The sequence below is a fragment of the Amblyomma americanum genome, unplaced genomic scaffold (assembly GCF_052857255.1).
Source record: "Amblyomma americanum isolate KBUSLIRL-KWMA unplaced genomic scaffold, ASM5285725v1 scaffold_13, whole genome shotgun sequence".
In the NCBI taxonomy this organism is placed as follows: domain Eukaryota; kingdom Metazoa; phylum Arthropoda; class Arachnida; order Ixodida; family Ixodidae; genus Amblyomma; species Amblyomma americanum.
Genome location: NW_027526485.1, coordinates 2,411,910 through 2,439,173, shown reverse-complemented (window position 1 = coordinate 2,439,173; position 27,264 = coordinate 2,411,910). Strand labels below are relative to the sequence as shown.

Below are 27,264 nucleotides of genomic sequence, written 5' to 3'. Positions count from 1 at the left end.
GCTGTCTTGAATTTTGTCTTTGTCGGGAATGCCAGGTGTTTCCACTCTACACTCTGTGTGTCCCAAAGAAACGGTTAGCATTACCTTTCCTACTGATGGCGGCTGTCTTGAATTTTTTCTTTGTCGGGAATGCCAGCTGTTTTCACTCTACGCTCTGTGTGTCCCAAAGAAACGGTTAGCATTACCTTTCCCACTGATGGCGGCTGTCTTGAATTTTTTCTTTGTCGTTAATGCCAGGTGCTTCCACTCTACACTCTGTGTGTCCCAAAGAAACCGTTACCATTACCTTTCCCACTGATGGCGGCTGTCTTGAATTTTTTTCTTTGTCGGGAATTCCAGGTGTTTCCACTCTACACTCTGTGTGTCCCAAAGAAACGGTTAGCATTACCTTTCCCACTGATGGCGGCTGTCTTGAATATTGTCTTTGTCGGGAATTCCAGGTGTTTCCACTCTACACTATGTGTGTCCCAAAGAAACTGTTAGCATTACCTTTCCCACTGATGGCGGCTGTCTTGAATTTTTTCTTTGTCGGGAATTCCAGGTGTTTCCACTCTACACTATGTGTGTCCCAAAGAAACGGTTAGCATTACCTTTCCCACTGATGGCGGCTGTCTTGAATTTTTTTCTTTGTCGGGAATTCCAGGTGTTTCCACTCTACCCTATGTGTGTCCCAAAGAAACGGTTAGCATTACCTTTCCCACTGATGGTGGCTGTCTTGAATTTTTTTCTTTGTCGGGAATTCCAGGTATTTCCACTCTACACTATGTGTGTCCCAAAGAAGATGTTAGCATTACCTTTCCCACTGATGGCGGCTGTCTTGAATTTTTTCTTTGTCGGGAATTCCAGGTGTTTCCACTCTACACTCTGTGTGTCCCAAAGAAACGGTTAGCATTACCTTTCCCACTGATGGCGGCTGTCTTGAATTTTTTCTTTGTCCGGAATGCCAGGTGTTCCCACTCTACACTCTGTGTGTCCCAAAGAAACGGTTAGCATTACCTTTCCCACTGATGGCGGCGGTCTTGAATTTTGTCTTTGTCGGGAATGCCAGGTGTTTTCACTCTACACTCTGTGTGTCCCAAAGAAACGGTTAGCATTACCTTTTCCACTGATGGCGGCTGTCTTGAATTTTGTCTTTGTCGGGAATGCCAGGTGTTTTCACTCTACACTCTGTCTCCCAAAGAAACGGTTAGCATTACCTTTCCCACTGATGGCGGCTGTCTTGAATTTTGTCTTTGTCGGGAATGCCAGGTGTTTTCACTCTACACTCTGTGTGTCCCAAAGAAACGGTTAGCATTACCTTTTCCACTGATGGCGGCTGTCTTGAATTTTGTCTTTGTCGGGAATGCCAGGTGTTTTCACTCTACACTTTGTGTGTCCCAAAGAAACGGTTAGCATTATCTTTCCCACTGATGTCGGCTGTCTTGAATTTTGTCTTTGTCGGGAATGCCAGGTGTTTCCACTCTACACTCTGTGTGTCCCAAAGAAACGGTTAGCATTACCTTTCCTACTGATGGCGGCTGTCTTGAATTTTTTCTTTGTCGGGAATGCCAGCTGTTTTCACTCTACGCTCTGTGTGTCCCAAAGAAACGGTTAGCATTACCTTTCCCACTGATGGCGGCTGTCTTGAATTTTTTCTTTGTCCGGAATGCCAGGTGTTCCCACTCTACACTCTGTGTGTCCCAAAGAAACGGTTAGCATTACCTTTCCCACTGATGGCGGCGGTCTTGAATTTTGTCTGTCGGGAATGCCAGGTGTTTTCACTCTACACTCTGTGTGTCCCAAAGAAACGGTTAGCATTACCTTTTCCACTGATGGCGGCTGTCTTGAATTTTGTCTTTGTCGGGAATGCCAGGTGTTTTCACTCTACACTCTGTCTCCCAAAGAAACGGTTAGCATTACCTTTCCCACTGATGGCGGCTGTCTTGAATTTTGTCTTTGTCGGGAATGCCAGGTGTTTTCACTCTACACTCTGTGTGTCCCAAAGAAACGGTTAGCATTACCTTTTCCACTGATGGCGGCTGTCTTGAATTTTGTCTTTGTCGGGAATGCCAGGTGTTTTCACTCTACACTTTGTGTGTCCCAAAGAAACGGTTAGCATTATCTTTCCCACTGATGTCGGCTGTCTTGAATTTTGTCTTTGTCGGGAATGCCAGGTGTTTCCACTCTACACTCTGTGTGTCCCAAAGAAACGGTTAGCATTACCTTTCCTACTGATGGCGGCTGTCTTGAATTTTTTCTTTGTCGGGAATGCCAGCTGTTTTCACTCTACGCTCTGTGTGTCCCAAAGAAACGGTTAGCATTACCTTTCCCACTGATGGCGGCTGTCTTGAATTTTTTCTTTGTCGTTAATGCCAGGTGCTTCCACTCTACACTCTGTGTGTCCCAAAGAAACGGTTAGCATTACCTTTCCCACTGATGGCGGCTGTCTTGAATTTTTTCTTTGTCGGGAATGCCAGGTGTTTCCACTCTACACTCTGTGTGTCCCAAAGAAACGGTTAGCATTACCTTTCCCACTGATGGCGGTGGTCTTGAATTTTGTCTTTGTCGGGAATGCCAGGTGTTTTCACTCTACACTCTGTGTGTCCCAAAGAAACGGTTAGCATTACCTTTTCCACTGATGGCGGCTGTCCTGAATTTTGTCTTTGTCGGGAATGCCAGGTGTTTTCACTCTACACTCTGTCTCCCAAAGAAACGGTTAGCATTACCTTTCCCACTGATGGCGGCTGTCTTGAATTTTGTCTTTGTCGGGAATGCCAGGTGTTTTCACTCTACACTCTGTGTGTCCCAAAGAAACGGTTAGCATTACCTTTTCCACTGATGGCGGCTGTCTTGAATTTTGTCTTTGTCGGGAATGCCAGGTGTTTTCACTCTACACTTTGTGTGTCCCAAAGAAACGGTTAGCATTACCTTTCCCACTGATGTCGGCTGTCTTGAATTTTGTCTTTGTCGGGAATGCCAGGTGTTTCCACTCTACACTCTGTGTGTCCCAAAGAAACGGTTAGCATTACCTTTCCTACTGATGGCGGCTGTCTTGAATTTTTTCTTTGTCGGGAATGCCAGCTGTTTTCACTCTACGCTCTGTGTGTCCCAAAGAAACGGTTAGCATTACCTTTCCCACTGATGGCGGCTGTCTTGAATTTTTTCTTTGTCGTTAATGCCAGGTGCTTCCACTCTACACTCTGTGTGTCCCAAAGAAACCGTTACCATTACCTTTCCCACTGGTGGCGGCTGTCTTGAATTTTTTTCTTTGTCGGGAATTCCAGGTGTTTCCACTCTACACTCTGTGTGTCCCAAAGAAACGGTTAGCATTACCTTTCCCACTGATGGCGGCTGTCTTGAATATTGTCTTTGTCGGGAATTCCAGGTGTTTCCACTCTACACTATGTGTGTCCCAAAGAAACTGTTAGCATTACCTTTCCCACTGATGGCGGCTGTCTTGAATTTTTTCTTTGTCGGGAATTCCAGGTGTTTCCACTCTACACTATGTGTGTCCCAAAGAAACGGTTAGCATTACCTTTCCCACTGATGGCGGCTGTCTTGAATTTTTTTCTTTGTCGGGAATTCCAGGTGTTTCCACTCTACCCTATGTGTGTCCCAAAGAAACGGTTAGCATTACCTTTCCCACTGATGGTGGCTGTCTTGAATTTTTTTCTTTGTCGGGAATTCCAGGTATTTCCACTCTACACTATGTGTGTCCCAAAGAAACTGTTAGCATTACCTTACCCACTGATGGCGGCTGTCTTGAATTTTTTCTTTGTCGGGAATTCCAGGTGTTTCCACTCTACACTCTGTGTGTCCCAAAGAAACGGTTAGCATTACCTTTCCCACTGATGGCGGCTGTCTTGAATTTTTTCTTTGTCCGGAATGCCAGGTGTTCCCACTCTACACTCTGTGTGTCCCAAAGAAACGGTTAGCATTACCTTTCCCACTGATGGCGGCGGTCTTGAATTTTGTCTTTGTCGGGAATGCCAGGTGTTTTCACTCTACACTCTGTGTGTCCCAAAGAAACGGTTAGCATTACCTTTTCCACTGATGGCGGCTGTCTTGAATTTTTTCTTTGTCGGGAATGCCAGGTGTTTTCACTCTACACTCTGTGTGTCCCAAAGAAACGGTTAGCATTACCTTTCCCACTGATGGCGGCTGTCTTGAATTTTTTCTTTGTCGGGAATGCCAGGTGTTTTCACTCTACACTCTGTGTGTCCCAAAGAAACGGTTAGCATTACCTTTTCCACTGATGGCGGCTGTCTTGAATTTTTTCTTTGTCGGGAATGCCAGGTGTTTTCACTCTACACTTTGTGTGTCCCAAAGAAACGGTTAGCATTATCTTTCCCACTGATGTCGGCTGTCTTGAATTTTGTCTTTGTCGGGAATGCCAGGTGTTTCCACTCTACACTCTGTGTGTCCCAAAGAAACGGTTAGCATTACCTTTCCTACTGAAGGCGGGTGTCTTGAACTTTTTCTTTGTCGGGAATGCCAGGTGTTTCCACTCTACACTCTGTGTGTCCCAAAGAAACGGTTAGCGTTACCTTTCCCACTGATGGCGGCTGTCTTGAATTTTTTCTTTGTCGGGAATGCCAGGTGTTTCCACTCTACACTCTGTGTGTCCCAAAGAAACGGTTAGCATTACCTTTCCCACTGATGGCGGCTGTCTTGAATTTTTTTTTTTGTCGGGAATGCCAGGTGTTCCCACTCTACACTCTGTGTGTCCCAAAGAAACGGTTAGCATTATCTTTCCCACTGATGGCGGCTGTCTTGAATTTTTTCTTTGTCGGGAATGCCAGGTGTTCCCACTCTACACTCTGTATGTCCCAAAGAAACGGTTAGCATTACCTTTCCCACTGATGGCGGCTGTCTTGAATTTTTTCTTTGTCGGGAATGCCAGGTGTTCCCACTCTACACTCTGTGTGTCCCAAAGAAACGGTTAGCATTACCTTTCCCACTGATGGCGGCTGTCTTGAATTTTGTCTTTGTCGAGAATGCCAGGTGTTTCCACTCTACACTCTGTGTGTCCCAAAGAAACGGTTAGCATTACCTTTCCCACTGATGGCGGCTGTCGTGAATTTTGTCTTTGTCGGGAATGCCAGGTGTTTCCACTCTACACTCTGTGTGTCCCGAAGAAACGATTAGCATTATCTTTCCCACTGATGGCGGCTGTCTTGAATTTTTTCTTTGTCGGGAATGCCAGGTGTTCCCACTCTACACTCTGTGTGTCCCAAAGAAACGGTTAGCATTACCTTTCCCACTGATGGCGGCTGTCTTGAATTTTTTCTTTGTCGGGAATGCGAGGTGTTCCCACTCTACACTCTGTGTGTCCCGAAGAAACGATTAGCATTATCTTTCCTACTGATGGCGGCTGTCTTGAATTTTTTCTTTGTCGGGAATGCCAGGTGTTCCCACTCTACACTCTGTGTGTCCCAAAGAAACGGTTAGCATTATCTTTCCCACTGATGGCGGCTGTCTTGAATTTTTTCTTTGTCGGGAATGCCAGGTGTTCCCACTCTACACTCTGTGTGTCCCAAAGAAACGGTTAGCATTACCTTTCCCACTGATGGCGGCTGTCTTGAATTTTTTGTTTGTCCTGAATGCCAGGTGTTCCCACTCTACACTCTGTGTGTCCCAAAGAAACGGTTAGCATTACCTTTCCCACTGATGGCGGCTGTCTTGAATTTTTTCTTTGTCGGGAATGCCAGGTGTTTTCACTCTACACTCTGTGTGTCCCAAAGAAACGGTTAGCATTACCTTTCCCACTGATGGCGGCTGTCTTGAATTTTGTCTTTGTCGGGAATGCCAGGTGTTCCCACTCTACACTCTGTGTGTCCCAAAGAAACGGTTAGCATTACCTTTCCCACTGATAGCGGCTGTCTTGAATTTTTTCTTTGTCGGGAATGCCAGGTGTTTTCACTCTACACTCTGTGTGTCCCAAAGAAACGGTTAGCATTACCTTTCCCACTGATGGCGGCTGTCTTGAATTTTTTCTTTGTCGGGAATGCCAGGTGTTTCCACTCTACACTCTGTGTGTCCCAAAGAAACGGTTAGCATTACCTTTCCCACTGATGGCGGCTGTCTTGAATTTTTTGCTTTGTCGGGAATGCCAGGTGTTTCCACTCTACACTCTGTGTCCCAAAGAAACGGTTAGCATTACCTTTCCCACTGATGGCGGCTGTCTTGAATTTTTTTTTTGTCGGGAATGCCAGGCGTTTCCACTCTACACTCTGTGTGTCCCAAAGAAACGGTTAGCATTACCTTTCCCACTGATGGCGGCTGTCTTGAATTTTTTTCTTTGTCGGGAATGCCTGGTGTTTCCACTCTACACTCTGGGTGTCCCAAAGAAACGGTTAGCATTACCTTTCCCACTGATGGCGGCTGTCTTGAATTTTGTCTTTGTCGGGAATGCCAGGTGTTTTCACTCTACACTCTGTGTGTCCCAAAGAAACGGTTAGCATTACCTTTCCCACTGATGGCGGCTGACTTGAATTTTTTTCTTTGTCGGGAATGCCTGGTGTTTCCACTCTACACTCTGGGTGTCCCAAAGAAACGGTTAGCATTACCTATCCCACTGATGGCGGCTGTCTTGAATTTTTTCTTTTTTGGGAATGCCAGGTGTTTTCACTCTACACTCTGTGTGTCCCAAAGAAACGGTTAGCATTACCTTTCCCACTGATGGCGGCTGTCTTGAATTTTTTCTTTGTCGGGAATGCCAGGTGTTTTCACTCTACACTCTGTGTGTCCCAAAGAAACGGTTAGTATTTCCTTTCCCACTGATGGCGGCTGTCTTGAATTTTGTCTTTGTCGGGAATGCCAGCTTTTTCCACTCTACACTCTCTGTGTCCCAAAGAAACGGTTAGCATTACCTTCCCCACTGAAGGCGGCTGTCTTGAATTTTGTCTTTGTCGGGAATGCCAGGTGTTTCCACTCTACACTCTGTGTGTCCCAAAGAAACGGTTAGCATTACCTTTCCCACTGATGGCGGCTGTCTTGAATTTTTTCTTTGTCGGGAATGCCAGGTGTTTTCACTCTATACTCTGTGTGTCCCAAAAAAAAAGGTTAGCATTACCTTTCCCACTGATGGCGGCTGTCTTGAATTTTTTCTTTGTCGGGAATGCCAGGTGTTTCCACTCTACACTCTGTGTGTCCCAAAAAAAAAGGTTAGCAGTACCTTTCCCACGGATGGCGGCTGTCTTGAATTTTTTTCTTTGTCGGGAATGCCAGGTGTTTTCACTCTACACTCTGTGTGTCCTAAAAAAAAAGGTTAGCAGTACCTTTCCCACTGATGGCGGCTGTCTTGAATTTTTTTCTTTGTCGGGAATGCCAGGTGTTTCCACTCTACACTCTGTGTGTCCCAAAGAAACGGTTAGCATTACCTTTCCCACTGATGGCGGCTGTCTTGAATTTTTTTTTTGTCGGGAATGCCAGGCGTTTCCACTCTACACTCTGTGTGTCCCAAAGAAACGGTTAGCATTACCTTTCCCACTGATGGCGGCTGTCTTGAATTTTTTTCTTTGTCGGGAATGCCTGGTGTTTCCACTCTACACTCTGGGTGTCCCAAAGAAACGGTTGGCATTACCTTTCCCACTTATGGCGGCTGTCTTGAATTTTGTCTTTGTCGGGAATGCCAGGTGTTTTCACTCTACACTCTGTGTGTCCCAAAGAAACGGTTAGCATTACCTATCCCACTGATGGCGGCTGTCTTGAATTTTTTCTTTTTTGGGAATGCCAGGTGTTTTCACTCTACACTCTGTGTGTCCCAAAGAAACGGTTAGCATTACCTTTCCCACTGATGGCGGCTGTCTTGAATTTTTTCTTTGTCGGGAATGCCAGGTGTTTTCACTCTACACTCTGTGTGTCCCAAAGAAACGGTTAGTATTTCCTTTCCCACTGATGGCGGCTGTCTTGAATTTTGTCTTTGTCGGGAATGCCAGCTTTTTCCACTCTACACTCTCTGTGTCCCAAAGAAACGGCTAGCATTACCTTTCCCACTGAAGGCGGCTGTCTTGAATTTTGTCTTTGTCGGGAATGCCAGGTGTTTCCACTCTACACTCTGTGTGTCCCGAAGAAACGGTTAGCATTACCTTTCCCATTCATGGCGTCTGTCTTGAATTTTGTCTTTGTCGGGAATGCCAGGTGTTTCCTCTCTACACTCTGTTTTTCCCGATGAAACGGTTAGTATTACCTTTCCCACTGATGGCGGCTGTCTTGAATTTTGTCTTTGTCAGGAATGCCAGGTGTTTCCACTCTACACTCTGTGTGTCCCAAAGAAACGGTTAGCATTACCTTTCCCACTGATGGCGGCTGTCTTGAATTTTGTCTTTGTCGGGAATGCCAGGTGTTTCCACTCTGCACTCTGTGTGTCCCAAAGAAACGGTTAGCATTACCTTTCCCACTGATGGCGGCTGTCTTGAATTTTTTCTTTGTTGGGAATCCCAGATGTTTCCACTGTACAGTCGGGTGTCCCAAATAAACTTCGCATTACCTTTCCCACTGATGGCTGCTGTCTTGAATTTTTTCTTTGTCGGGAATGCCAGGTGTTCCCACTCTACACTCTGTGTGTCCCAAAGAAATGGTTAGCATTACCTTTCCCACTGATGGCGGCTGTCTTGAATTTTGTCTTTGTCGGGAATGCCAGGTGTTTCCACTCTACACTCTGTTTTTCCCGAAGAAACGGTTAGTATTACCTTTCCCACTGATGGCGGCTGTCTTGAATTTTGTCTTTGTCGGGAATGCCAGGTGTTTCCACTCTACACTCTGTGTGTCCCAAAGAAACGGTTAGCATTACCTTTCCCACTGATGGCGGCTGTCTTGAATTTTGTCTTTGTCGGGAATGCCAGGTGTTTCCACTCTGCACTCTGTGTGTCCCAAAGAAACAGTTAGCATTACCTTTCCCACTGATGGCGGCTGTCTTGAATTTTGTCTTTGTGGGGAATGCCAGGTGTTTCCACTCTACACTCTTTGTGTCCCGAAGAAACGGTTAGCATTACCTTTCCCACTGATGGCGGCTGTCTTGAATTTTGTCTTTGTCGGATATGCCAGGTGTCTCCACTCTGCACTCTGTGTGTCCCGAAGAAACGGATAGTATTACCTTTCCCACTGATGGCGGCTGTCTTGAATTTTTTCTTTTTCGGGAATGCCAGGTGTTTCCACTCTACACTCTGTGTGTCCCGAAGAAACGGTTAGCATTACCTTTCCCACCGATGGCGGCTGTCTTGAATTTTGTCTTTGTCGGGAATGCCAGGTGTTTCCACTCTACACTCTGTGTGTCCCAAAGAAACGGTTAGCATTACCTTTCCCACTGATGGCGGCTGTCTTGAATTTTGTCTTTGTCGGGAATGCCAGGTGTTCCCACTCTACACTCTGTGTGTCCCAAAGAAACGGTTAGCATTACCTTTCCCACTGATGGCGGCTGTCTTGAATTTTTTCTTTGTCGGGAATGCCAGGCGTTCCCACTCTGTACTTTGTGTGTCCCAAAGAAACGGTTAGCATTACCTTTCCCACTGATGGCGGCTGTCTTGAATTTTGTCTTTGTCGGGAATGCCAGGTGTTTTCACTCTACACTCTGTGTGTCCCAAAGAAACGGTTAGCATTACCTTTCCCACTGATTGTGGCTGTCTTGAATTTTTTCTCTTTGTCGGGAATGCCAGGTGTTTCCACTCTACACTCTGTGTGTCCCAAAGAAACGGTTAGCATTACCTTTCCCTCTGATGGCGGCTGTCTTGAAGTTTTTTCTTTGTCGGGAATGCCAGGTGTTTCTACTCTACACTCTGTGTGTCCCAAAGAAACGATTAGCATTACATTTCCCACTGATGGCGGCTGTCTTGAATTTTTTTCTTTGTCGGGAATCCCAGGTGTTTCCACTGTACAGTCGTGTGTCCCAAATAAACTTTTGATTACATTTGCCACTGAAGGCGGCTGTCTTGAATTTTGTCTTTGTCGGGAATCCCAGGTGTTTCCACTCTACACTCTGGGTGTCCCAAAGAAACGGTTAGCATTACCTTTCCCACTGAGTGCGGCTGTCTTCTATTTTTCTTTGTCAGGAATCCCACGTGTTCCCACTCTACACTCTGGGTGTTCCAAGGAAAAGGTTTGCATTACCTTTTCCACTGATGGTGGCTGTCTTGAATTTTTTCTTTGTCGGGAATCCCAGGTGTTTCCACTGTGCAGTCGGTTGTCCCAAAGAAACTTCGCATTACCTTTCCCACTGATGGCGGCTGTCTTGAATTTTTCTTTATAGGGAATCCCAGTGTTTCCACTGGACAATGTGGGTGTACCGAAGAAACTGTTAGCTTTACCTTTCCCGCGGATGGCTGTCTTAAATTTTTTCTTTGTTGGGAAACCCAGGTGTTTCCACTGTAGAGTCTGGTGTCCCAAAGAAACTTCGCATTACCTTTCCCACTTATGGCGGTTGTCTTGAGTTTTTTTCTTTGTTGGGAATCCCAGGCATTTCCACTGTACAGTTGGGTGTCCCAAAGAAACTTTGCTTTACCTTTCCCACTGATGGCAGCTGTCTTGAATTTTTCTTTATTGGGAATCCCAATGTTTCCACTGGACAACGTGGGTTTACCAAAGAAACTGTTAACATTACCTTTCCGACGGATGGCTGTTTTGAATTTTTTCTTTGTTGGGAAACCGAGGTGTTTCCATTGTACAGTCTGATGTCCCAAAGAAACTGTTCGCATTACCTTTCCCACTGATGGCGGCTGTCTTGAATTTTTTCTTTGTCGGGAATACCAGGTGTTTCCACTGTGCAGTTGGGTGTCCCAAAGAAACTTCGCATTACCTTTCCCACTGATGGCGGCTGTCTTGAATTTTTCTTTATTGGGAATCCCAGTGTTTCCACTGGACAACGTGGGTGCATCAAAGAAACTGGTAGCATTACCTTTCCCATGGATTACTGTCTTGAATTTTTTCTTTGTTGGGAAACCCAGGTGTTTCCACTACAGTCTGGTGTCTCCTCGTTCGCTTTTGTCCTCGTTTTTTTGCGCTGTCAAGTATGAATCCACACCAACTAGCCCAACTTTCCGTTCTTATTTTCCCAAAGAAACTCTTCGCATTACCTTTCCCACTGATGGCGGCTGTCTTGAATTTTTTCTTTGTCGGGAATCCTAGGTTTTTCCACTGTACAGTTGGGTGTCCCAAAGAAACTTCGCATTACCTTTCCAACTGATGGCGGCTGTCGTGAATTTTTCTTTATTGGGAATCCCAATGTTTCCACTGGACAATGTGGGTTTACCAAAGAAACTGTTAACATTACCTTTCCCATGGATGGCTGTTTTGAATTTTTTCTTTGTCGGGATTCCCAGGTGTTTCCACTGTACAGTCTGATGTCCCAAAGAAACTGTTCACATTACCTTTCCCACTGATGGCGACTGTCTTGAATTTTTTCTTTGTCGGGAATCCCAGGTGTTTCCACTGTACAGTTGGGTGTCCCAAAGAAACTTCGTATTACCTTTCCCACTGATGGCGGCTGTCTTGGCGCCTCTGAGAAATAAAAGTCGTTTCAGTGCTGCTGACATAATCAAGCTGACGTGAGAGTCCCATTTAAGATAAGATGATAAAACTAAACCAAGGCATTTATTCTGTGTAACTTCGGGAAGCGGGATATTGTTTAGTGTGTGTGAAAAGTCGGATACAGTGTTTCTTGATAATTTGTAAGAGGGCTGATGTTTCAATATTAGCTCATTTGCCATTTAGTGCACCATTCAGAACCGATTGTAATGTATTGTTAAGTGTTACTTGATCATCTGGCGAATTAATGTCATGGTACAGTATGCATTTATCAGCAACAAGCCTCATGTTGAAGGATTGCTAGCAGGTAAATTATGGATAAAATATGAATAAAATAGCGAAAACGCTGCCCTGAGGTACACCTGATGTTTCAGTTATGCTGGACTTTTCACGGTTAAATTCTACAAACTGTGATCGATTAGTTTAGCAGCTTTTAATGATTGGTCCTTCAGCTACACTAGATTCCATCTTTAGAGTTAGTTTGTTATGTGATACACAATTTAATGCTCTAGAAAAGTCAAGTAAAATGAGGTCAGTTTGCTTTTGCTGGTCAGTGCATAGTGAAACGTGATGTATTAGTTCGACTAGCTGAATTAAGGACAGTTGCCATGTAAGCGCGCTGTTTTTCGGTGAGACGACTAGCTGAGCGACAGTGGATAGTTTTTTGCGAAATCCATGCTGAAACGGTGATATAACTTGTTTACATTCGTGGAAGGTTGTTTTATATGTTTCAATATATGTGTTCCAGTGGTTTACGTGTGGTACTTGTTAGTGAAATGGGCCTAAACTTGCAGACTTGATCTTCATCTCATCTCCCGATTTGTGGATAGGAATTATTTTTGCCAATTTCCAATCTGCTTGAAGGGAAGATGAAAATAGAGTTGTTAAAGAAAAGGATAAGTATTTTTGCACACTTTAGAAGAGTTAACTGGTGGGCTAGTTGGTGATCATACATACTAAAAAGAGTTTTGCGTCAAAACAAGACACATAGAAAAGACGATGACACCACTGGCGCTTGTTTTGGCGCAGAAATGTTTTTAGTATTTTTCCATCCATTCTGCATATCCTGTTACAATTGTGTTCGGTATATTGTCAGGTCCAGATACCTTTTTGCAATCTAATTTCAACAAAAGGTTATGTACATCAGCCTCATCAACTGTAAGGGGCTCAAGGCACGTGCTGGGAACTGGTTTAAGTGTGGTAGGTTTCCGTCATCAGTAGTGAAGATCGACTGAAAGTAGTTATTCAGTGAGTTGGCTTTGGATTTGCTTTCGTTAGGGCTCATAACCTTTGTGTCTTCTTTTTTTAGGGCTTAAGTATTGCTAAAATTTCTATGGAGACCGTTTCAGGAAGCTACTAAGTTTTCAAGAAAAAAAGTTGGCTTTGGCGATTTTAATGCTTGATATCATATTACTGATTGCAGCTGAGAAAACAGAACTCAGCCTCTTGATTTTTCGTTTGGCATGAATGATGTCGCGATCTGACCACAGGTTATGCTTCTTTGTTTTCTAAGTTTTAACTGGGACATAGTTAGTTATGCAAAAAGCTATAATTCGTTTGAATCTTCGCCACAATGTTTCAGTGTCAGTGCTACTGTCTAGTGCAAGCTGTTCAAAAAGGAAGGGAATTCATAAGATAGATGGCCGAGTATGCTGGTGTCGTCTGCTCTGTAAAAATTGGGAAATGTTAGGAATGATGTTGAGGGCGTTTGCATGTCATGGATAGGTATATTGTAGAGTGTTATCTTGTGATCTGACATACGATCTAGAAGCTGTAGCCTTGCTTTGTCTGCAGGGAAGTGACCACTAAGAAAAACTAGATCAAGTATGTTTGAACTGCTGCAGTATTCATCTTTTAGACTAGACCAACATCTGATTTTTTTTAACTGCCATCTTGAACATGGGTTGGTTGATTTATTATTTGACTCAGTTTAAACATTGGCATGGTATCAAACGGGCATGTTTAGAATGATGACTAAATTGAAATCCCCCATCAAGATTAATCGGGCTCCAAGGAAGTGCCCAAGCATGCAATGACTGCAGCACGTCCATTTTTGAAGAAGGGCTGCGAGACTGGTCGCTATGAATACAAGAGTTTGCAAAAGATTGCTTAACCTCTATGACATGAGGAAGAACCAAGAGTGGAATTTCCTTTTTTATCAAGATACCAATGCCCCTGTCACTTGTTAACCTGTCTTTTCGGACTATCAAATAGTTGGGGAACGTTACCTTGAAACGTTTAATATCGCTTCATAACCATGTTTCTGTGATTGCAATCAAGTCAGGGCTGAGGGAAAGGAGGAATGATTTAAGCTCAGTTGTTTTGCTCGCTAGGCTACGAACGTTCATGTTGGCAAATGTTATTTCGGATGCTGATTTGGGTGGCAAGGACGTAGCAGCCGAGTTTCAGCTATGTCGTTTTTTTTTCGTTACTAGTCTGAGTACCTGACTGAGACGAAACATTGCTGTCTGTCTCGTCGTCCCATTGGTACAGATCGTTGTTTATTTATTTATTTATTTGAATACCTTCAGGGCCCCTGGAGGCAGTGGAATGCATGAAAAATTTATGTAGTTATAACACAGGAACTGTGGCAATGCAGAGGGGAAAGAAATAGGAACAACAACAAATAACGCGGTAAAATGCAGATTAGTGGGAGTAAGCATATTCTTCTAGAGCAGATTTGAACAAAAGAGAGTAATTGTGGCAATTGAGGTGGGCAGTCAGTTCCATTCATTCCTTGTCTTGGGAATGAATGAGTAGAAATATGCGTTCATGCGACAAAAGGGGATGCCAACCTTATGAGTGTGATCTCTACAGGATGAAATATACTCGGGTTCAGAGAGAAGCGCTTCCTTACGATGGTGATAGTGATGATAAATTTTGTGAAATAGAGATAAGCGAGACACTTTTCTTCGTAAGGAAACAAGTGGAATGTTCAATGTAGCTTTCACGCTTGGTACACTTGATAAACGAGAGTAGTTGTGAAGTATGAATCTTGCACAGCAATTTTGCACAGACTCCAAGGTTTGAGTGTGACATTTGAGACCAGGATCCCACACCGAGCATGCATATTCCAGTTTTGGGCATACGAGTGATTTATAGAGTAGAATTTTTAAAGAGGATGGTTCCATAATAAAATTTCGCCTTAAATATCCAAGCATGTGATTGGCATTGCTGCAAATGAAGTTTATATGTGTTTGCCCGGACAGATTGTTGGTTGTGTAAACACCTAGGTATTTGTAAGACGTTACGTGTTCTAGGGAAAGGCCATCGATCTGGTAGTCAAAAAGGTCAGTGGAAACAGGAGGCGGGTTCAGGGAAATTCGCATTGCTTTGCACTTATTAGGGTTAAGGCGCATGTTCCAGGTGTTACACCAGTCGGATATGCTGTTAATGTCGGACTGCAGTTGGGCGGAGTCTGAGATAGAAGAAATCGTTCTGCAAATTACGCAGTCATTGGCGAACAATCTAATAGATAAGTTAATGTGGTCAGGCAAGTCATTAATGTAGATAAGGAAAAGTAATGGTCCCAGCACAGAACCCTGGGGTACGCCAGAATAAACTCGAGAAGGAGAAGAATCAGGATTATTGGCATATACAAATTGTGTTCTGTTAAGAAAATTTTCTATACATGCTAAAAGACTGGGATCAATGTTAAGCCTGCTAAGCTTCAAAGTAATTGATGGTTAACAAGATCAAACGCTTTGGTGAAGTCTAGAAGTACGCAATCAATTTAGGATCCAGAGTCTATGGTAGCAGGAAGGTCATCAGTAAAAGATATGAGCTGTGTCTCACATGAAAACGATTTGCAAAACCCATGCTGATGTGGCGTAAAGAATGAGTTATTTTCAGGAAATTTAACCAGGTTAGAATAGATTATATGTTCGAAGATTTTGCATGGAACGCTAGTTAAGGAATTTGGTCTATAGTCTATAGTGAAAGCGCGTCACCGGACTTGAATAACGGTACCACCTTGCCCACCTTCCAATCGTTTGGTAACACTGAGGAATTCAAAGATTGAGTAAACAGGTTAGAGAGGATTATGGATGAGTATACATCGGTACTAAAAACTTCGAATTAATACCATCTACGCCCAAGGACGAAGACAGTTTTAGGATCTTAAGTTTTGCACACCGACCGATTCAATAAGTACAGTGTCCATTGGAGGAAAATTCACGCATAACTCATCAAAAACTAGAGACACTTTCTGTCCTGAATCCTTTTTTTCCTTACCAGATTTTCATAGCTTTTTTCTGATTTCACATACTCGAGCTTAACCAATCGAGTAGTGAGTCGTATTTAGTTTAGTACAGTTTCTTAGAATTATAGGTTTGTCTCGAAAATCCAGAAGCTTCAGTATTACGGGTCTGCATTTGCTAGCTTCTGGTTTGCCTAGCCGATGAATTCTTTCAATTGCAACCAGTTCAATTTTTAGTGTGTCCTTGAATATCTCTTCGTGAACTAGATTTTCAAGTGAAATGTTATTTTCCTCAGGGTCCTCAGGAACACCATACACAATTAAGTTATTTCTTCTCGAGTAGTTTTCTAGTTCATCAATTTTCTTTTCAAGGGACGCTACTGTTTCCTGTAAGGCAGAAACTTGCTTCACGCAAGTGGAAACCTTATCAAGAAATGAAAGCCTTTCTAATTTGGTGTCAGTGGAAGTGAGCCAATCCTCTTTAATAACCTTTAGGTCGTCTGCGATTTGCTGCAGCTGCCTAGAAAGCTGTGACATGTCGGGACCCGGGTTAGTCTCTACGTCCCCAGCAAGCAATAACAGCTATGAAAGATACAAGCATAAATCATAAAGCAACGCACACGCAAGGCGAGGGCACGGCAGCACAATCAAACAAGGGTTATTGCATCAGATGCATTTGCCATAATGTTTGCTCACTTGCACCAAGTAGACAAACGGATCAGTGTGCATAGTTGCAGAGCTGCTGTGCCCTTTGGCTCGCGGGGCGCGATGTCCTGGCCTTATATCCTCCAAGGAAGCACGCAGTGCTGCCAGTGTGTTGCTGAGTGTCGCCTTGGCTATCGATGTATATTTCCCAGGAAGGCTGCGCTGAATTTCTTTGTCACGAAGGACTGCAACTGGCATGTAGCATGCGTGATGGTCCAGTATTTTTTGAGTGAGGGGACGGTTGTAGCTGGCGTGACAGGCGAGTAGTTCCTTGGTGGAATCAGCAGCAGGACGCCGGTTAGCTGCACCAAGTAGAGAAGCAGACTAGCGTGCATAATTGCAGAACTGCCGTGCCCTTCGTGACATGTCTTGCGTTTTTTAAGCTTTTTAAGAGAAACAGGATTTCTCGAGAAACTGAATTCTGACCAACTGCTTCACTAGTTTTTTGGCAGACCTGAGCCACTTTCTCTTTCCTGAGACGAGGGCTGAGGTCTTTATTTGGTTTGTTGGGAGCATCATTATCCTTGCCCAGCCAAGGATAGCTGGTGAGGTTACCCAACCCTCTTTAAAGCTTTTACTATTCGTCATTATAAAATTTCTTTTCTGTGATCACTAGGTTGTACCAATGTTTTAGGCCCTCTACGCCACCGATGATTTTTCATATTTCTATAAAATTCATCAAAAAGCTTTTCCTGTACTTATGCTTGGCACATGATGGCCTTAGTTGTCTGTGTGCCATAAAACACAACACCCAAGAAATCGGATCACTGCTCATTGTTCCTCCTTGGTGCTAAGTGCTAGTAGAGTGGACATGTTTACGTGACAATTGTTGGAAGGCATATGACGCAATCGAGATCAAACTGCACGAGCGTGACCATAGATGCACCAATCTGATACATGCGTAGCAGAGATGACCTGTGGTTGCATGACAGTGCTGGCCTGCACACGGTTCATCACACCACTGAAACCATCAACAAGTTGGGCTTTGAGAGTATGGGAATGCCCTGTGAACGGTCCAGGTCTCGCTCCCTCCGGATTGATCCATTTGCTTTGGGAAGTGGTGCAAAAGTGGCTTTGTGACCAAATTGAAACCTTCTTCTTGGAAGGAATGCGCAAGCTTATGGCCTGATGGGCCAGATGCATTGAAAAGGGAGGAGACTATGTCGAAAATAAGGCACATTAGAACACAACTGTAGAATGTGAAGTGTTTTTTACTTACCTTCACACAATGTGAAATGTACCAAGCGGAATTGCAAGAGCGCAGCTGGGTAACAACTCAAGGCAGATGAAAGATGTGAGAGCCCTTAGTGCATATACTTTGGAGGCAAGGGTGTGGTGGAGAGACTGGGGTGCACCTGAGGGTGCTTCAGATCTTTCAGCTGCGGATGCAGACAAGGAACCTGTTGTGTGCCTCTGCACAGCCATATGTCAACAGTTTGGCAACCAGGTCTCTCGGAGCATAGGCAGGCATCGGCTTGGTCTCGATGCACCGAAGACTATAGACGCAAACAGGAGGAAGAAGGTGTGGGCACTGCTTTGTATTGTGGTGGGTGGGAGTACCCGTAGATGAGAGGAGACAAGATTTAGTGTCTAGGAGCTTGATATGGGGTTCCTTCCAGGGGGGACAGGCTGGGCACTCAGTGAACAGACTTGGTGAGGCCGTCAGGTCCATTGTGTGCTCATGGAAAGACACAGCCTAGTTATTTAGAGAGGGGCCATTCTCCATGTTGCTTCTGGTGCTGTGAAGAAAAGTGGTCAGGTTACAGGCATCTAATGTGTGGCAGCAGAGTGGGAGCAGGATGTCACCTGCTTTCATTTTACTCGGCAGCAAAGCTGCAGTCCACATTTAACAAGCTTGAATGGAAGCATCACCACCACTGGCTGGTGGTAAAACTTTGGGCTGTTGCAAGCCCAATTGAAATTTCAAATTATCAAGCTTGTATTGCAACAGCTTTATACCTCAGGTCTATTTGATATGTGAATCTGGACAATGGAACAATGTGCAATCTTCCTGTGTGGTGTTAAAACATTTTGATGGTGGAGGAAATAAGTAGGACCCTTTGTTTTCTGGGAAATCCCCATTTTTTCATGACAATAGCGCAAACAGGACAAGGGACCAAGTCGAGTAGACACACACAGCGCTGACTTCCAACAACTTTATTGGGTAAAAACACATCAATTTATACATGCACATATTGCCGTGTCATCACAATGCATGCGCAAAACTCAGTGTGAACCTAGGTAGGCCAGTTCTTTTTTCGATAGTTTGACTGAAGGAGTGCTAACACAAGAACTTCCTAACCTAGCTATCTTTTCTGCTTCTATAATCTCACGAGTGCGCTTGTCCTTACTTTTTCCTACTAAAAAACACTTGTCTAGTAACGGCCTCCACTTATCACATGCGTTGCAATGTTTGACTAGCTCTCCGTCATTTTCGTTTTTGTTGCGTACATTGCGATTATGCTCCCGAAGGCGGTCGTTGAGGCAGCGACCAGTTTGACCTACATATTGGCGCCCACAAGAGAGTGGAATCTGGTACACTACCCCAACGTTGCATTCAACAAATGGAATTTGATGCTTCTTCGTGCATTGATTGGACACAGGACGAGCACATTTGTTAACCTTGCATAGGCTGTTTATCTTTTCAGGGGCAGAAAAAACAACTGGCACATCGATACGATTAGCAATGCGCTTAAGATTGTGAGAGATGGTATGCAAGTATGGAATAACGGACATTGTTTTTCTCTATCTCTCCAAGGGCACATGTGCACCAGGTTGCAGCTCAGTGTTCAGCTTTCTGAGCAAACTTTCCGCTACTCAAATCTGAAGAAGACCAGGATAGCCAGCATGCGATAGCCTACTGCACTGTTGTTGCAAACTTATATACATCAAATGCGGACAGGATTTTCGGAGGGCATTTTGAAAGCACAGGTTCGCTATCGCTCTTTTTACCAGTTTAGAGTGGGCAGATTTGAAGGGCAGGAGAGGCTTGCTATTGCGCCTCCGTGAGCATAATCGCAATGTATGCAACAAAAACGAAAATGACGGAGAGCTAGTCAAACATTGCAACGCATGTGATAAGTGCAGGCCGTTACTAGACAAGTGTTTTTTAGTAGGAAAAAGTAGGGACAAGCGCACTCGTGAGATTATAGAAGCAGAAAAGATAGCTAGATTAGGAAGTTCTTGTGTTAGCACTCCTTCAGTCAAACTATCGAAAAAAGAACTGGCCTACCTAGGTTCACACTGAGTTTTGCGCATGCATTGTGATGACATGGCAATATGTGCATGTATAAATTGATGTGTTTTTACCCAATAAAGTTGTTGGAAGTCAGCGCTGTGTGTGTCTACTCGTCTTGGTCCCTTGTCCTGTTTGCGCTATTGCCACGAAATATGAACCAACAAGCCCGAATTTCCACGTTCCCCATTTTTCCCAATATTTATAGTTTGCTGCTGGAAACAGCGCAAAAGAACCATGCAAAAGCTGGCAGTCAGCTTAACCTATATAAGAGAGCTGTTCTTAGCTAATTCCTTATGGTTAAGTGCCTCTTTCAAGATGCAGTTTTACATCTGTACAATATCACAGCCCCCAGGACATACAAGCTGATTTGGTGTCTCTGCGTGAATTCGTTTCTCGAGCTAGACAGCACTAAATTCCATGGCCATTAGACATGGTAGCTGTGGTGTTGGACATTTTTGTGGTGCACGGGAGGTTATGTATCGATATGGGAATGTTACATAGGCTCATGAGTAACATGTGGAAAGAGAAGTGTAAGCAACAAATGTGTGAAATTGGGGCATATTATTTCCTAGTCGTCGAAAGCACCTTGGGCCATGCCACTCTGGCCACAGATTCCCTTGCGCCATAAAAATCTATAATCATCAAGATCATTTTTTGTAAGACTAAGCTTTCTCAGTTGGTTCTTTTTATCAGAAGAAATAACAAAAAAAATGAACTGGGGAGTAGTTTTGAGGAAAACACGAGTTGTTGCAACGTTTTCAGTGAAAAAAATAGTGTCCAGTTTTTACTTCCCAAATTCAGAAAGACGTAAACTCCTAGACATGAGTAAGTGAATATGTGTGCTTTTTAGTGGTATTATAGTAATGTACTGCTCTGTTCATTACCTTCATTTGTCTGGTCTGGGATGACATGAGCTCAACTGACTGCACCGTGGTGGAAGATGCTGTTTATTTCATTTTTAGTGCTGTAACTAGTTCAGACATTTCAGCATGTGCTGTCTCAACAGACTGTTCCACCCAAGCATGTTGTTGATTGCTTAGTTTTGCATGCATAGTTATACTTATTTTGACCTGCCCACCCCTTCAGTGAGTGTGTTGTGTTTTTGGGCATGTGTTTAATTGGAAAGTGAACAAGCGCATTCTTGAATTTTTACTTGCAATAACTGCACAGTCTTGGAAAGAAATTATTTTCTAGATTTAGTGATTGGCCTTGTTTGTGTTCTTTCTGCAGATTACCTACGGGTTATCTACCAATTGTTATGGTATTTGTGGCATGGTACGTTATATTCCTTTATGTCAGATGGGGTTTGGTGAAAGAGAGTTGTGTCTGTGCACTATTGGCTTCCACTTGTGCCATTTCCCTGATGTGCCACCAGATTCATGTCGGAGCTAAGGAGGTGCCTCCCCGGCATGCTGTTACGCTAACACAGGAGCAGCATCTCCTTACTGGGGTGGTCTCTTAACGCACGTTTAGGTGGTTCACTGCTGTGCCTGAGTGTTTAGTGTTGGTTGGGGCCATTTTGTTGGAGAAGTCATCCTTGGACTTGGCCACCTGTGCCTCTTTCTGGGATTGGTGAATCATGCATTATCTCCCTTCCCACTTATGTACAAAAATTAGACGGGACTGGTTTACAGCGTGGTTCAAGTGTTCACAGTGTCCAACGGTAAAGTGAAGATTTGCATTTCAGAAACTTACTGGCAGGGGCACACAGTGCATTGTGGTCTAATGTATGAATAGAAAAACTTCATTCAAAAATTAAGTGTCGGCACTGTGTACTCTTCTGCAGCTTCTTATATCAGTGCATAAACATGTGCGACTGATCCATGCTTGCTTAGTTCATTCTTTTTGGAAAACAATCTTAGGGCTATGCGGCATTGTGCCCTTGCAGGCATTGGACCACAGCTAGTGTGTTGCACCTGATAATCATTTCTTTGTGTGCTTTTTGGCAAGGGTGTTGTGTGTGTCTAGTTTGTGGTTAAGGTGCCTGCATGGTTTTGCTTTCAGGAGGCATGGAGTTAAGCGCACGCACTTTGGCTGACACACATGCGGAAGTGCTTTTTATTTATTGCTGATGCTGGGACCGCCTGTTCTGTTCCACACATGAAGTTCAGTGTTTTCCCTGGTCATAAGACTTCCATGTGACCGGGTGGGAGAACATCATGCATCACTGGTATTGGCGTTTGGGCTTTTGGGCAGACATATTGAGAGAGAGGAAATATGTGTGTGCGCTTTCATGCTAAGTGGGACCAGCAGTCAACAGTATGTGGTATCAGGAGTTTGCCTTATTCCCAAAAGGAATTGTGAGCATGCCAAATGTATGAGACCAGTGGACGGAGGGAGAATGGCTTTGTAGTGAGCACGCAAAAGGCACATTTATTGCAGTGTGTGCAGCCAAAAGCAGTGGTGTGGCACCATGATTTGCATGGTCAATATGGTTCCTGCTTTCCGGTCTTCTGCAGCATTCGTGTGTCTTTGCTCTCCTAGTGCTCCTGCTAGAGAATGCCATCTTCATTCTTTTATCTCTGAGTCTTTTCCGCAGCATGGCCACAACTCCATGTGCTTTTCCATCTGCAGGGATATGACGAGTGCATTGCACGTGGGTTGCCTGTCAGCCAGACACACAGGTACAGTTGTGGACAGAAATAAATGGACCACGGCTCCGGTAAAAAAAAAAAAAAGCGGGTCAGCGCCATCTAGTGGAAACACTGCCTGATGCCAAGATGTCCGCGTGACCATGTGCGCCCTCTTAGCTCACAACCTATCCAAATCGCTCACTTTCGCTTTGTGCGCTCTTTTATCGTAGCGACTAGCGCGAGGTGATGCTGCTGATGCACAGTCGAAATGGCTTGCCGCTTAGATCGTTCTCCACGTTCTACTCTCGCGCCGAAGACTGTCGCCTTGGTTGCGCCGCCAGCAGCACTGCCAGCATGCTGGTAAAGAAAGAGGTGTGAGAAATGAGGAGGAGAGTAAACTGAAAAGAAGATAGCTGGCAGTCCTGCACGCCACGGGCCCGGTGCTTGAATCCGGTTACTTCATCATGACCGGTGGCTTGCAGTGCACAGCCAAGAGCAGACGGCAGCGGAGCCGGCGCAGACAAACTTGTCGCCTCCTTAAAAGGAAATGAGCATGATGGCAGCGGTACAGAAGGCTCACTTAATTGTCACTCGCCGGTAGTTGGAACGACCATCATTCTGGAACACACTTCGTTCAGGCATGTTAAGATGTTTTTCACATGCCGCGAGTACTACATCGCAAGCCGCCTGTTGGCCTGCGAGAAACAAAAAACAAGAACAAGGAAGTTAAACTTTATTTATTTATTTATTCAGCTTACCCCCAAAAGGCCCTCCTTCGTGGGTATTGCGTAGGGGGGTCAGTGTAAAAACACGTACAAGGAACATCAATAACAAGCAAAGGAACAAACAATAAACAGGCTAGGTATAACGTGGAAAAAATAATTAAGCACCAGAGAGTAAATAAAAAAGCGGGGACAAAATACACATAATACAAATATAGGTTTAAAGAAAAAGATTAGGCATAACAAAAATGAAAAATACTTGTGTACGTATTACGTATTAGTGTACATATTAGGCACGAAAAGAACAGAAGTAATCGCAAAAGTACAGCAACTGAAAAAAAGAAAACATTCAAAAATTTCGAACATTTCAAATGCCAACCCTGCTGCGGATGAGAGCAAGAAATGTGGAGGCATTAGATTCAATGGCTATGTGTGCTGATAAATTGTTCCATTCTGGGATAGTTCGTGGTATGAATGACTTCGCAAATGCAGAAGAATGACACGCGATGTGTTTAACTTTGTGCGGATGGTCGAGCCACGGAAAGAAGGCTGATGGTGATTCGAAAAAATCGTAGTGAAGCGAAGGTTGGTGATACAGTTTATGTTAGCTATGAGGTAGGCTTGATCAGGATCCCAGATGGCTGATGCATATTCAATCTTTGGACGAATGAGTGTGATGAACGCGAGTTTTTTCAGGTGCGGGGGAGCCAGTCTGAGGTTATGCTTTAGTAGGCTGAGGGAGCAGTTGGCAGATGCTAAAGTTAGATTAATGTAGTTAAGCTATGTTAAGTCTGATTGCAGGTGAATTGTAAGGTACTTGTAAGTACTAGTTATAAGTTCAACAGATTCGTTATTTAGGAAATAAGTTGTGGGAATGCGAGAACTGCGAGTAAAAGACAAAAGCTTAGTTTTAGAAGTATTTATTTATTTAGTATTGTATCCCTCAGGGCCAGAGGCATTACAAAGGGGGAGTGGAAAAAACAAGAATAAAATTAGAAAAAAATACAGCAGAGAGACAAATTTAAATAACACCTTAGTATGCATTGTTAGCTATGGCTTTGCGGAACATCTCGTAATTATTAAGGTCGGGAATATCGGCGGGAAGGTGATTCCAGTCACGTGAGGTATGCGGCAAAAATGAATGAGAAAAACATTTGGTATTATAAGAATCAAAACCGACTTTATGAGGATTATCAGTACGATGGGAGATATAAAATGGCTGTGGGATAAGGCGACCACGCAGTATGGGGTGATGGTACAATTTGTGAAACAAAGCGATACGAGACACTTTGCAGCGAAGTGAAAGCAAAGGAAGCAAAAGACTAGATTTCATTGTAGTTATGTTTGCAGTGCAGTTGTAATTAGTGAAAATGAAATGCACTGAGTTATTTTAAGCCATCTCAAGAGCATTAATATGAATGTGATTAGTAGGATCCCAGGCTGAAGTTGCATACTCCAGTTTGGAGCGAATTAGTGTTTTATGTAGCAAAAGTTTTAAAGAAGGAGTGTTGAAAGCGACGTAAGTAACCTAGCATGCGATTAGCATTGTTGATTACGTGTTCGATGTGAAGAGACCAGCTTAGGTTATCAGTGATGTTAACGCCAAGGTATTTATATGATGTTACAGACTCTAAAGAAATGTTATATAATACGAAGACGGGGCGGTAGATTCTCTTGAAACACTCATGACTTTGCATTTGTTAATATTCATTTGCATTGGCAATTTCTTACGCCAGTTAGCTGCAGTGGTAAGGTCAGACTGAAGTAGACAGCTGTCATTAGTATCGGTTATTTCTCTAAAAATAACACAATCATCCGCAAAAAGAAGGATATGAGAGTTAACAAGAGACGGAAGAATCATTGATGTAGATTGAGAACAAAAGAGGCCCAAGGACTGAGCCTTGAGGAACACCTGAATGCACTTCAGTAAAACCGGAATTAAAACCATTAGCGGTAACATACTGTGAGCGATTAAGGAGAAAACACTCAATCCATTTCAGTAGATTAGGTAGGATCAGTAGATTAAGGTTATTTAGTTTCAATAGGAGGAGTCTGTGACATAGCTTATCGAAAGCTTTACTAAAATCAAGGAATATACAGTCAGCTAGTGATGATTGGTCAAGGATAAGGAGTAATGCATGTGTAAAACATAATAGTTGAGTTTCGCATGAGTAAAATTTTCGAAAACCGTGTTGTACCAATGAGAAGAAAGTGTTTGATTCAAGAAAATTAACAAGATTTGTAAATAATGTTCAAACATTTTGCAGCATGTGCCAGTTAGAGAGATGGGACGATAGTTGAGGGGAGATGTTCTGCTACCCAACTTGTAGACTGGAATCACCTTCCCAATTTTCCACTCTTTTGGCAGGATAGATTGGTCATAAGATTGTTGGAAAATTTTTATCAGCATGATGGAAACATAGCCGGAAGTGTTTTTCAAAAACTTAGCATTAATAAGATTATAACCTGGAGCAGAATGAAGATGGAGGTTTTTGGCTTATTTATTTATTTCTTTTGATTACTTGCCTGTACCCCCCCCCCTTGTAATACCCTGAAATTGAGGGCCTTTTGGGGGTATTTTGTATAAATAAATAAATAAATAAATAAATAAATAAATAAACGAACCAAAAAGCCTCAAGGCGATGGCAAGGCAGTTATTCTTAGGAAAGCCTGATAATTTCTAGCTGTCGGCGGTAGACCTTCAAGCCTGACGTATGGTTTGCACGGCGTCCAGCACTTCACTTTCTAGGGGAAGAAAGCGCAGAGTGGACTATGGGGTTTGTCTGTAAAGAAAGCAGACGCAAGAAACTACATCTACAGGTAAAAAATTCTGCAGTGTCCATGCGGCTAGTATCAACAGTGGATCGCGCGCCGTCATTCTCGTGACCCGCAGCTAACCGAGAATTCCTAACCTATTAGGGGACACGCCACACCATTCAGCCGCCGTTTTGCGGGATTGTCTTCACGCGGTTGAAAAATAAATGCAGCCAGCGACAGCACCAACACAGCAGTAGTCGGCTGCGCAAGAGCTGGAGGTACTTGGACAGGCGATCCCGCACCATCGTCTCCACCCCCAACACCTCTCTCTATATATGATTACATAATAATTGTTTTCACCACCACCAAGAGCTGGACGCGGAAGAACAATTCTGGGTGCAAGCCATTCTGACAGCGCATCATCCGCGGCGCCTACAGCAGCGTCAGCTCGCACTACTCGCTACGATTAGATCGTACCCAGCAGAAGTGAGCAGTTGGGAGAGGGTGCGAGTTAGATAAGGCGTGCATGCTCATGAAAAGGTCTCGACACCAGGCAGCTTTTCCACTAGATGGTGCTGACCCACACTTTTTAACCGGAGCTGTGGTCCATTTCATTCTGTCCGCAACTGTACATCCAGTCTGTGGCAGGTTACACATGAATGGTGTCACGCATGGCACCACATAATGCGCCATGCATGGCACCACATAATGCGCCATGCATGGCTCAGGTAGCATCTGAACTTGGGTCTTGCACTGTACTGCAGAGGCGAGAAAAATGTGATTTGTATCATGCTCACTTATTTGGATTGCATCTGTTGTTTGCCATATATATGAGCATTTAGTTTCAAGTTGTGGATTTACCAGCGATGTTCTAACATTTTACACATTCATTTGCTATAAAGGTAACTGCCATAGTATGTTGTGGGCATGGTGCAGAAAACAGTGATGCAGTGCTGTCCTGGTTGTGGAAGCCTACCCTAGAGATGACATTTTCCTCAGCATGGTTTTGGGATCGAATCCTGCCTCATTTTGGTGGAGGCAAAATGCTCTGAAGGCTGCACAGTGTCAGTGCATGTCAGAGAACCCTAGGTGGCTGGGAGGCGTCGACTGTGGTGCCTTCGTCTCTTTGTCCACTGAAAGTGAGGCGGTTACTGCTCCTTTCCTTTGCTCACAACTAATTCATTATTATATTTGTATTATAGAGTATTAATCTGCATGGGCGAGACCCCTAGTTTCCTGTGAAAAATCGCAGATTTAACATTAGTTTGCGTAATTGTGTGTTAGCAGCTGCGTTCTCTCTTTTTTAATGATGTTGTGTTTTTGACATCAGTAGGAACAGTAGAATGATGAGGGCCGCCGCGGTGGCTGAGTGGTTATGGCGCTCGGCTGCTGGCCCGAAAGACGCGGGTTCGATCCCGGCTGAGGTGGTCGAATTTCAATGGAGGTGAAATTCTAGAGGCCCGTGTGCTGTGCGATGTCCGTGCACGTTAAAGAACCACAGGTGGTCGAAATTTTTGGAGCCCTTCACTACGGCGTCTCTCATAGCCCGAGTCGCTTTGGGATGTTAAACCC

At 44.0% G+C, this 27,264-nt stretch overlaps 1 protein-coding gene across 50 annotated transcripts in view; it reads left to right on the top strand.

Annotated features, from left to right (window-relative positions):
• The window catches only part of LOC144111913 (uncharacterized), a 420,777-nt gene that overhangs the window by 92,657 nt on the left and 300,856 nt on the right, over nucleotides 1-27,264 (top strand). For 24 of the 50 annotated variants that reach the window (XM_077644993.1, XM_077644983.1, XM_077644966.1 and 21 more), the window contains one exon: nucleotides 20,871-20,915. The exons of the other annotated variants lie outside the window; for them this stretch is intronic. In XM_077644993.1, coding sequence (XP_077501119.1) covers nucleotides 20,871-20,915 — 45 coding nt within the window. The remainder of the gene's footprint in view (nucleotides 1-20,870; nucleotides 20,916-27,264) is intronic. 50 annotated transcript variants of the gene reach the window in all.